A 12,846-nucleotide genomic window follows, 5' to 3' on the forward strand; every position below is an offset into this window, starting at 1 on the left:
CCTCTTATCCATATTGTGTTGTTCTTTTTTCATGGAGTCAGAATCACCTGAAGTCATTCCCAGTGGCTTTCATAAGCAAATTGTCAGCATCTCATTTTACTCATGTTGGAAACATGACCATTTGAAAAGTTGTGAACTTTCTGCCAAGCGGACATTAAGATTTACATACTTGACACATTATTCCAAGGAAAGACTTGAGGAGCAGCTTTGGGGATTTCCAGCCCCCAAATCTTTAAACTTTGGGATCAAGACTGAAGAAGTATAAAGAAGTAAAACAGAAATTTGCAGGGTAAAAAGCACCAACTTATCATTTTGAACACGATGCTAATTTAACATCAGTATCAGGAGTGTTCGTCTTCTGCTCAATTCTACTGCATCTTCTAAATTCCAGCTGGGACTTTCTGCTGCATATCCATCTCTTGACTTAATTTCAATGGGCACTTAATCATGAAAAAGTGGTAAATATAAGCCAGGGTCAGAAAAAGGGCATGACCCACTACAGATTACTCTTTTTTCTTCTCACCCTCGGTAGAAATATTGCCTGTGAATGTATGTTCATTCGTCAGTTAATCAAGTGCACAGGTTAACTGCTTCTTCCTGGAGCCCCAAATAGAGTCTGATTTTCTAGGAACAAATATATTGCATTTATGACCTTCCCAGGATGTCAGTTTCCCTACGACATGAAGTGAAATGGTGTTCTCAAAGGAATTAAGGAATTTAGGAGTGGGGAAAGGGGGAAAACATACACACCACAATTACTTCTGATGCAAATGGCATCACGGCACTAGAGAAGTACCATACAGACACCGTGGGTCAATCATTGTGCTAGCAAATGTATGGCTCTTTTGAGGGGGCGTGCAGGGAGGCACTACCTCAAGTATAAGGCTGAGAAATAAAATTTCTATTTTTGTGACAGAAAACAGAAGAAACCTGTTTGGAAGTTTTTCATGGAAGAAATCCACATTTCATTGTCATCTATACCTAAAAGACTCCTATGTCCTAGACTTCAGGGAATAGAAAGCATTGGCAATTTTCCCATAGGATGCTTTTGTTTTTTGAAAAGCACTAATTCACAACTCTCTAGTTATTTCAACTCAAATATCTTCTTTAAAATATTGTTAGCTAGTATCTAGGAACAACAAAAAAAATTACGTTTGAAGCTTTGGACATCCACGCAAAATATTATATATTCATTAATCTGTTTAATAGAATTCTCTCGGTGGAGACTTCACACATACAAGATACGTTCACATGCTGCTCCCTGCCTTGTGGCATGCAGTCAAGAGGACCCTGTCTTGTTTTGTTTTGTTTTCATAGCAATTTTAAGGGCCAAGTGCTGGCTACCCCAAAATGTGCCACTTTGGCATACTGATGATTTTAAATGAAAGTTCTTAAGAAATAGCAATGCAAAATGCATCCTATGACCCTCCCCCACTCTGTCTCCAGAAAATGAGATATAAATCTCTCATGTGAAAGTTACCCTCCTTGTACCAGGAGGTAAAGACAATCCTCATCATCAGAGATAAGAAATTCAGACCCATAAAGGCTGTATAAACATCCCTTGTTATTTTCTACTAATTTACTACCCCAGTCCTAATTCTGTTTAAAATTCCTATTAACTGCAGCTTTCAAAATTAAGTTTTCCTTGTCCTGTCAATTTCTCACAGATTTATTGTCTCTTTGTCTAAGAAAGTATAAAAACTGCCTGCTTTGGCGATTTCTCTAGGATTCAATTTCATTATGCACACGTAATAAAATTTTGGTGTTTTTATTTTTTTTTTATTCCTGTTCATCTGTCTCGTGTCAATTTAATTCTTAAACCAGATGAAAAAACTTGAAGGGGAAAAAGGAACAATGTTCCTGTCCTAGACAGTCATGCATTTATCTGTGTGTTTCCTTTATTAGTGATGTCTCTTCTTCTAAACTGTAAGTTCCAAGAAGGCAGGACTCTGGCCTTTGAGGAGACGCAATGTGGTAATGGGGTGAAGCACATGGGATTCCAGCAACTCACTGCCAGGTCTATATGCAACCTCTCCTTCTTCCCCTGACATCTTGGGCAATGCAATTAACATTTTTCTACTTCAATTTCCTCTGTGAAATAAAGATAACTGTAGTATTGGTCTCAAAGAAGCCTAGAATATTTAATCATTTTTTTTTCAAAAGATCTAAAAAACAGTGGTTGGCACCTATTATGTGCAATATTAGAATTCATAATTATTACTTTGTCTTGCCATTGCTTTTTTTTAACCAAAAAAAAGGAATAGGAACATTTTAGAATCTCAACAAATATTTTTTGAGTAACTGAATGGCTGGCTGACTGAAGGAACAAATGGGGAGAAGGGATCACAGAGATTATTTTATTCAGGGTTTTTCAAATCACATTAGCCTTGGGCTCCCTTTCTTCATTAAAAGTATATTGAGAATGTGGAAGCCCAACAAATACATTATATAAAAGAATAGGTACTCTAGTTGAAAGTGAGGGTTTATGGAGGCCAGAGCCCCCATCCTCACAGCCCTGGAGCTGTGTCTGCTTTAGGACCAGGAGAATGAAGGCAGCAGAATGCAGAAGAAAATCTCTGATTTAAGTCCAACAATTTAAGGCCCAAGAGGTTAGAAACTAATACTAAAAGAAATTAAGTGGCCCTGCCTCCGTCCAGGCGAATGTCAAAGGTAGATTCCAATGAAAGACGCACCTATGCCAGGTGAATTGTGTCTATCACATCGAGCAGCATTCCAAAATTCATCCAGAAATGCCACATCTACTTTGCTAGAAGTCACAGCCACGGACCCATAGATATATCTTTCAGAGAAAAAAGCAAGGACAAATAGCCTGAAAACAAAACAAAACAAAAAAAAAAACAAAACTAAAACATTGTATTTATTTTCTCTTCCTAAAAGACTACATCTTATGATTCCCTATTATCACAGGAGAATATACTTCCTTCTGCTTCCTTTTTCTTCCCTTGCTGCTTCAGGTTCTGAATTAATTCATTCAACAAATATTTGAGCACCTTCTATGAGGAAGCCAGTTCTAAGCGCTTGAAACTCATTTGCAAACAAAAGGACAAAAATCTTTGTCATCAGGAAACTCTATTAAACGAAACAAAACAAAACAAAACAAAACACCTCTAAATGAAATGAAGGATTTCTGGGGCATTGGCAAAGAGAGTTTGAAGGTACTCTCAGGGTGACATTTCACAAAGGTCCTTAGCTCTTGATACACAGAAGCAAGTACTATTTTTAATGTTAATATTTGCTTTTTCGATTAGCTTATGTAGGAGGATATACATTGCAGTTTTGGTAACAAATCTTTATTGAGCAAAAATAGGCCATCTTTCAGTAACTTTTATTCTTCATCATTGACCATTAATATTATGTAACATAATCCAACAAATAGTTTGGGGAAATTTAAGACTGTACATATGACTACGAAAATGTCCCCTAAGTAAACAAGTATATGTTTTCATAACTCTCCAGGTCTGGCCAGCTCACTTTTTTCTATGGTGCCAATAATAATTTCAGCCTCTGCTTGCAATTAGTGCTAATTCTAGTACCTGAGCTATAAAAATAAGATTCCATTATAGCAAAATTCACAAATAATTGTTTTAATCCAGCTATCCACACTGTAATCTCAAACAGTAAAGGTGTGCTTTTCTTATAACTGTCTTAGACCTGTAATCCAGTATATTTTATGAAATAGAATTGTGTCTGAAATAACACTATAATGCTAAATATCTGCTTAAAGAATAAAGGGAATAAAAAAGTTTAGCCATCTAGTATATTCAGTAGTCAGAGATTTAAGATCACACAGAAAACCACATCTAGATGAGTTACTGAATTATTCACTTTGTTTCTGAGCATGTTGGCATTGGATAGACATAATCAGCATTCAGTTAGGTCTTACACATTTTAGGCACTCGCCCAATTTACATAGTTAATGCATATAAAAGGAGACACAAAGTCCGAAACAAATTCCTAACTTTGCATATATAGCATTGACTAGTATTTTAAAATAGCTAGAGAAATATGTTTCTGTTAGTTTTGTTAGTACCTATATTGAAACAAATTATTCCATTGGAAAGGATGTTAATTTCTCAGTAGGAGTCCATTTATACTCTGCAAAGGTTAAGTTATCTTTCACTGTTTACCATTACAGACACAGTTATAGTATCTGAATTCAACATTTAGGTTAATATGTTCTTCCCCATGAGGGTAGTTAGGCTAGGAATATTAACTCCTCAAGAACAACATCAATTTGTGTAGCTGCTAACTAAAAGAAATAATAAGTAATGGCATCTTTTATGGACAAAGCCACACACATAAGTAAAGCATTTTAAGCCCTTCTGATGCTATTTTAAAGCAATTAAAGAATTGAGAGAAAAAAAATGTGTTCGTTAAAATCACACATACTAAGAAAAAAGAAATTCCATGCTTGACTATCAAAAGGAACTCCCAGAATATTTCTAAATATTTATAAAGCACTTCTGCTGCAATTCTTTTTTGTTTTGAAACAAATAATGCAATGAATATACCCCAGTAAACTCCGCAGGATGCATAATGCTATCTATTCTTAAAGAAAAATATCTATACATTATGCTCATGTAAAGCCCACTTGATCATGCTAAAAATTGAGAGAAACAGATTGATTATTGTGACACACTAGAGTAGAGTTCTAGAGCATAGGAAAATTTTACAAATGAGGCTGTTCAAAGTTGATTCATATTAAGCCAATTTCTCATCTTTTTAGCATGTTCTAAAAATCCCAGAACATATCAGTTTGATTCTCTTTTCATTAGTTCCAAAGATGCCTCAAAACACGTGCTAAGGTAAAATGGTGATTAATTTTCCACAGGGTCTATAGAGTCCAGGAGAGAAATTGGAGCACAGAGTGGGGGTGGGGAAGTGAACCTAAATGAAAACTAAATTATCTTCTTTCCTTCTATAAACCTTTGGGGATGGTTAGGGATTCTAGGCACAATGGGGAAATTATAAGCAACAGAACTTGGAAATTAACAATATTCCATCTCACAGAATTAAGTGAGTTTTAGAGCTGAGGAGTCAGTAGGAACTTTAGACCTTGATTTTTGTCTTCTATCCTGGTCTCTTCATCTGAAACCTCTAATGGACCATCTATAAAGTACACTCTCTTTTCTTCTTGGGTAGCCCATAATCTAAAAAAATAATACTGATGAATGACACTGAATTACTCCACAAGTATAACTGCTACATGATCATATCACAGTAATACTTATACTATTTATGATAGTTTGCCATTTTTCCAAATTACCTAATTTCTTGGAATATGTCATTATGATCAAAGGTGTGCCATTATATATCAGAATTTAAGTCCATCTATTGATTACAAATTCCCTTCGATCTTCTCTCTCTCCCTTCCTCCTTTCCTCCCTTTCTTTCTTCTTTTTCTTTTTCTCTTTCTTTCTTTCTTTTCTATTCTTTTCTTTCTTCCTTCCTTCCTTCTTTCTTTCTTTCTTTCTTTCTTTCTTTCTTTCTTTCTTTCTTCTTTCCTTCATTCTCTTTCTTAAATTAACAATATCTTCTAAGATAGCATGCCAGGACACAGTGCTCCAAATATATTAATTGTGGTTTGGCAGATCCTTTCTATAAAACCAGTGGTTTTATATACTTTGTGTATTTGCAAAATGGGATCTATCCAGCAGAAGTGAATATATTCAGTGCAGACAACTTAACTGGATCATTTAACCCATTAACTTGAGTCTTTAAGTTTGATGCTATTTCAATCCTATCAATCAAATAGGATTTAGGTATCAATTCCTGCTGCTTCTGAGCTACATTCAGATTATTCGGGAGTGCATTTCTTTAATTAGTGGTATTCCTATGCAGAGACCCAACTTCAAAGGTGATCACAGCCATTGACTTGTCTTAGTAATACTTTTGTTTTCAAAATATATAAATCTGGGTTTATTGGTTCTATATGGCTGTTTTGCTTTCATCAAATCCCTATTTTAAAATGTATATTATCTGCTTGCATATTTATGTTTTTCAACCCTCTTGGCATCCCACATTCCACTACCCAATTTCATTGAAAAAAAATCTTGCCAAGCATTTCAAAGAACTCAATTCCTAACTTGGAGTAATTCCAGCAGACAACCATAGGGATGTGTCTATAGAATGCCAAAAAAAAAAAAATCTCATTATGTCAGAAATTTAGATATTCATCCAGATGTTTTGTCTACATCATACCAAACACATTTTGTAAATTTTATTAGCTGACTAAAAATCTGAAAGAATTGTCTTGACATTATTTAGACATGGTTCAAAATAACAAGAAGTATAGCAATAACACCCTCATATAAACAATGGGTTCAGGTTGACACCGATTCCAACCTTAAAGAAAGTGACTCCCATTGGCCAATGTGGGCAAGTTTTTATGATATGGTTGCGATTTGGATTCTAAGAATGCCAAGGATCCACAACATTTTATCATCCTCCAATTAATTTCAAAACTAGATGATAAAACTACTAGATAGCCAATGAACCAGAAGAATTAAATGTCATACTGCATTTGAGATCAAAACTGAGCAGTCTATACTGGGCAATTTACTGATGACAATGACTATTTAAGACTGTGGATATCCATTTTAATTAGGTTATTGCTCAAGGATCATCATTGGCCTGGAATCTTTTGGAAAATTTTTAGACTATATAAAGTTACATAAAATTGTGAAAAAGTTGCATGCTTTAAAAACTTAGTATTTCCATCAAGCCTGTGGTTGAAAAAGAGTATGAAGACAATCATAAATGGATGTTTTTAACACAGTTTCTTGATATTTACAGTATTTTTTCTTCTCTAGTTGCCCTCCCTTCAAAGTTGGTCAGTTGTTTTTCTGGATTTTTCTTCACCTCACATTCAGTACAAGGAAGGATTTGCAATTTCTGTCAAACAATACAGAAAAGACATTTAGGATAGTCGCGATAAATATACATTTAAGGGAAAATTAAAATCTTAACAGAATAGTAATATAAATTTTTTATCTCAACAAATATCCTACAGACAAGTGAATGCTAGACCCAATGAAATAAGTGTAAATATGTCCATATTTCTAATTCATGGAAGTACAAAAAATACTGTCAACAAGTTGCAAGGTATTTCAAAAACTATTTTGAGAAAACTTTGGCCAAACCATTTAACTCTGATTAACCCATAAGTTAGGAAATGTTGTATTAAGTGAAATGAGCCCTACAAATTACTATGATATAATATTTTTGGTCATATAAAGAACAGTACAGAAAGAAGTTCATAATTAAGTTCCTGAACTGTGCTTGCTGTTTGTTTTTGTTGGGGATATGTACTTCTTTCTCCCTCATCTGCTTCCCCAAATCCTCTTCTTATCTTTTTTTGTTCCATAAGGAACAGATGCATGTTTTTTGTTCTCTGTATATTTTTGGTATGTTTCTTGGTTGTGTGTGTGTGGTGGGGTGTACCTCTTTCACCCTTGTTCTTCTGAGGTTCTGAGATGATCAAGCCAAAATCTTAGTTGCAGGCACAGTGTCCAAAGACACTAGGTGAAGGAGGTATCTTGTATTAGTCAATACAACACCCCTGTTTCAGCTATAGACACAGAGAAAACCATGGGAATCAAAGGATTCAAGTTCTTTCTGACATAATCAAAACAAGCAAACAAATAAAATACCTGTGGGGTAGTCACTGGCTCTACTGTAGCATTGGTTGGGGGATTGTCTTTGTGCTTCATTGAACAGGTCCTGCCCTCTTGTAAAAGCTGCAAATGAAAATAGATCAGTGAAGTTAAGTTAAATGAAGAAAGGGATAGAAAAATTCCCTTGAATTCTTCCCTGTGTAAGACTTCTTTCCCTTTGATGCAGGTTGGAAGGGCGAGCTAGGGACAAAATAAACTCATTGCAACCTGAGTGGGATCCCAAGGAGAGATCAAGCATTCACAGTTGGTTCGGGAATCTCAGTGGTGCTTAGGACAGTCAGCTACTACAACAAAATTCCATTCCAATGGAAAATTCTTTGTAAAAGCACTTAAATGGAAGTAAAGAATTATAAACTACTATATCTGTGAAGCATCTAGACCCTAAGGCATTAAATATGTCAGTCGTCCATATGCCTGCAGGAACATCAATATTGCAAGCTAGGAAGCAATTTGAACAATATAATCATCAATCTGTGTAGAAAAAAATCCTCACTACCTTAAAAAAGATTATATTTTGGAAGATAAGATCTTAGATTTTACTAACCAGGAATTCTCATCTTACTTGTTAGCCTCAACAGTTTTGAAGAAGAGTTGCTGGCAGTGTATTCCAATTGGGCTTCATTTCCGTTTTAACTGTTAAAATATTGAACTTCTCTTCCTTCTCTCTCCCATGCTCTATCATTCTCTCCATCCCTTTCTTCTCTCCTTCCTTGTCTGCTTCTCTTCTCTTTCCATACTATCTCTCATTCTTCCTTCCTCCCTTTTTTCTTTCTCTTTATTTTAAACACTTTTAAAAAAAAAATTTTTTAACGTTTATTTATTTTTGAGACAGAGAGAGACAGATCATGAACGGGGAGGGTCAGAGAGAGGGAGACACAGAATCTGAAACAGGCTCCAGGCTCTGAGCTGTCAGCACAGAGCCCGATGCGGGGCTCGAACTCACGGACCGCGAGATCATGACCTGAGCCGAAGTCGGCCGCTTAACCTACTGAGCCACCCAGGCGCCCCCCCCTTTTTTTTTTTTAATTTTTTAACGTTTATTTATTTTTGAGACAGAGAGAGACAGAGCATGAATGGGGGAGGGTCAGAGAGAGGGAGTAAACACTTTTTAAAAGTAACTACAAAAATCATTTATTGTAAGTATATGCTTCTTTTTGGGGGGCGGGGTGATTGCCTGTAATCCTTTCTATGTGTACAACAGAGCCTAGGAGTTTAATAGTCCCTGGCCACCGGTAGCTCTGAACATAAACAACTCAGTTTGTTTCCTTGGGATCTAATAGGGGGAGGAGATCTAAGAGGGCCTCATACTAACATCCTATAAATTCTACAAGTAGATGATAAATAAAGAGGTTCCAAAGGAGACTTACTCCAATTTGGATTTTAGAGTAATGTTATTTTTCTATGCTTGCTATTCTTGCACTATATTGCTTTTATTTGAATACACACCATGTTTTTTTACCATTCCATGTCCATACGTGTGTCATCCCACCTTCATAAAAGTCTCCACTGTGACATCTTGACAACCAGCTACTCATTCCCTTCCTAGAATGTCATTTCCACCATGAGATAGACTCAGTCATACTTTCCTGCTTTAAAGGCACAATGTCTATAAAAATTATATCACTTAAGATTGTTTTTAGATGTATAAGCATGTCTGGCTCTTTATTTCCTTGAAGACAGAGACTACATTTATCAGCTCTAGATCTCAGCTTCATGCCAGCAGATAACAAGTGGTCAATATGAAATCTCTGAGTAAATAATAATTGAATAACACAAACATTGGCTATGAAAATATTTTAGTACTTCAGAATTTTAATAAATTCCTGATTTTTTCATATGATCAGATTTAGATATATTTGATTGAAGCCCCAAAATGGTTACACATTGCCCCTTCTTCTATATAAGCCTATTAGAGTCGAAAGGTAAGATAAAAATAATAATAGGAGAAATCAGTGGTCAAAACCTTGACTACGTTATTCCAAAGAATTTTAAGCAGATGCACAGAGGAATCTTGCACACTAAGAAATGCATTTCTTTTTATGTTCTATGGGTTTGAATAGGACCTGGAATCTAACATTTCCCTAGAATATTATAATTATTCTATTTTTGTTGTGAAAATACAACCAGCTTGTGTTTTGATCATGCTTGCATTCAGCCATTGAAAAATTAACAAATAGTTGTATAAAGTCAAGCTCAAAAAACATGATGAATGCAGAAAGTTTCCTGCAAAGTATAAGGTACCCCAAAGTATGTTTTAGGAACAATGGTGTTTGTGGGTCATGCACGTTCAGGGGAAAAGTTTCTTTGAAAATTAACCAGTTGTATTTAAAGTAGTTCTTCTCAAAGCCTTTAACATGCAACTTCTTAAAGTTCTGGTCTTGCACGAACTGTCCACATCATTACATAAGGTGATGGTTAAAACATGACACTCCTGGGTGATAACTGGGTCTTATGGCAATGGGGTTTGCATTTTCAGTCAGCACTCCAACAATTCCAATGCACAGTTAAATTCGAAGCCTACTTCTTCATAATGTACAAAGGCATTACAAATCTCTTAGAAGGATATATAATATAACTGTTCCCCAAATCTATTTGACCTTAAAACCCTGTCTTGTGTGGCCCTTCACTTGAGGTCATTGTCATGAGGAAGCTTCATACTATAGGATTTTCAGCAGAGTCTACTCTTTCATTAATGCAAGCATGGCTGACTATTTCAGACAAGCCTTTGATCATCTGAACAATGAAAACTTATTAAATTTCAACATTAAAGAAAATGTTATGTGGCTTAAAGATAGCTTGAACCTTTTTTGATACTTTGATCTTACAATGAACACTACCTTTAAAATTATTTTGGTCTGTGCCTCACAGGCATTGTAGAAGTTTCATGAGATGAAGTTCATAAAATTCTTAGTGTTTCTCAGAGAGACAGCATAATTATAACTTGCAGGTTATATCATGCCTTAATAAGCATCTTATCAACTGTATAACCTATGATAAAGCAGGCATTCACTTGGTGAAAACATAAAGGGGAACTTTCTTCATGGAGCTCTCTTACATTTGTTGCCAACATCACCCAGATTGCCAAAAGTTCCAAACAATTGTAGTTAGGAAGACAACAAAATAAAAAAAAGAAAAAAAAAAAGAAAGAAAAAAAAAAAGGAAACATTTACAATATTGTATTATAAAGGCAATTTTTCCTAATGGTTATACTGCTTTGGAGTAAAGTAGAATTTGGTTTGAATTTTACCCCTGATGTTTATTCATTGGTGATCCTGATAAAGTGATTTGATAAATTACTTATCTTTGGGTCTCAGTTCAACGGAGTCACTTCTTCACAGAATTATTTTGAGGATAAAATGAGAAAGCACAGAAATACTCAGTATAAATATTGACAAATAAACATTCTCCCCTCTTCTACTATTTTTCATATTAGTATTAGCATCATTAATGATTATAAACCAACAATTATGACGAGTTGCCACTGACATTACAAATATGAAGTATGGGGCCAAATCAGGTCATGTAAGTCCCATGATGAAGAAGAAGAGGAAAGGGGGACAGAAAAGGAAATGGAGATACACGTTTGGATTTGGAGGGATGCAAAAACATTTAGTACCAATACTTTTTTTTTGACACTATAGATAAAAAATAATAAAATTAACGCCATGTTCTTTTGTTGGGAGGAAAAAAGATGAGAACCTAGAAGTTTCAAGGTTCTGCAAAATTATGTTGATATATTTGAAGATTTATCCAGTAAAACAGGCTTGAGGATGCTACTGGCCGACCCCTTAATTTTACTCTTGTGAGACCATAAGCAGGATCTACTTAAAACTTGCCAGACTTCTCTGATCCATGGAAAATGAGGGATAATTAACTTGTGTTTCTTGAGGCCATTTACTCTATGATAACTGATCATTTATAATTGAAAACTAATACAGATATTATGACAGGGGACCTGTATGTCATATCATGGAAGCCTAAAGTATCTTATTAGTGTGGCTCTTCACCTTTGTTTTGATCATTTAATTGTAGGTAATGTATTGGTTCCATACTTTTTGAAGGTAGGCAGTAGTTAAATTATAAATAAAAACTCTCTTTGGGGGTGATAATTTTAAAATAATTACGTGAACACAATATATAGATGCCTTTTTAAAATGTAATAACAATCTCTTTCCCAATTCTTCCTCCTGATCTCTTTGTGGCTATTAATACTGCTGGCGCTTTGACTGTCTTAAAATTCTCTGTTTGATAGCCCTGTTCCCTTAATGTTTTAACATCTAATCTCTTTTGTCCCCTTCATCCCAACCCCTCATATTTACACATGAGGATATCAACAGTTAGATAAAGGTTCTCAAGGCCATAAAAGTATTGTTGCAAGTAAAACCCATGTCCACTTTCCCGTAAATTTGGGATCTTTCCAAGATTCTATACCACCTTTTTTTCACTTTATTATTTAACTTTACAACATCTTATATTTGAATGGTCATATTACATTTTACAGTTGTGGCTAATGACACAATTTTTGACAACAAAATAGTTCCCCATAGTTTTGAAACATTCAACAAAGATAACTTAGTAGGTAGTAGATACACATGGGGGCCTGATGAATCAATGAGATGTATTATCCAGAAAAGAAAAGAAAAGATGACTCTTGGTTAGTTAGGATGACTAGGGATTTTTTCATGAAGGAAGTGAACAAGGAAATCATCCTTGAGGAATGGATAAAGTTGTTTATGGCAGAGTCAGCGGGATGAAGGGGAAGTTAAAGTAGGTGTCGGGTGGGAGAAAGCATCAAAGGTCACAGCGTCAAGGTCAGCTGAGATAGTAACTACCAAGAGATGACTAGAATAGGGACGGTTCATGGAAGAGCTTGCAGGCCAAATAGTGATGTTTATACTCAATTTTGCAATTATGAAGAGGCAGTTATACTGTAAATATCCTGTAAGAATATGCCTACTTTTTAAAAGAAGTTTACAAGTTAATACTTTCTCTGTGCTGATATTTAAAGAGATTCATTAGTAAGACTCTGAAGTGATCTATCCACATAATACATACTTAAAAACATCATCCGTAGTAGAACCCTCCTCCTTCAGTGAAAGTTTTGGAATCCATGCCATTTTTTATGAGCACTTCTCTCTCACTTGCACTA

The 12,846-nt window shown here is 35.2% G+C and overlaps 1 protein-coding gene across 3 annotated transcripts in view; it reads right to left on the minus strand.

Annotated features, from left to right (window-relative positions):
* Nucleotides 1-2,541: 2,541 nt before the first annotated feature.
* LUZP2 (leucine zipper protein 2) overlaps nucleotides 2,542-12,846 on the minus strand; it is a 488,810-nt gene continuing 478,505 nt past the window's right edge. For 2 of the 3 annotated variants that reach the window (XM_060606227.2, XM_060606228.2), the window contains exons 11-12: nucleotides 7,674-7,760; nucleotides 6,227-6,915 (exon numbers count right to left, since the gene is read on the minus strand). In XM_060606227.2, the coding sequence (XP_060462210.1) occupies nucleotides 6,811-6,915; nucleotides 7,674-7,760 (192 nt within the window). In that variant the 3' untranslated portion in view covers nucleotides 6,227-6,810. Of the gene's footprint in view, nucleotides 2,831-6,226; nucleotides 6,916-7,673; nucleotides 7,761-12,846 lie in introns of those variants that run through there. The other variant, XM_060606229.3, reaches the window with a different exon arrangement.

This window comes from Panthera onca, chromosome D1 (assembly GCF_046562875.1).
Source record: "Panthera onca isolate mPanOnc1 chromosome D1, mPanOnc1 haplotype 2, whole genome shotgun sequence".
NCBI lineage: Eukaryota > Metazoa > Chordata > Mammalia > Carnivora > Felidae > Panthera > Panthera onca.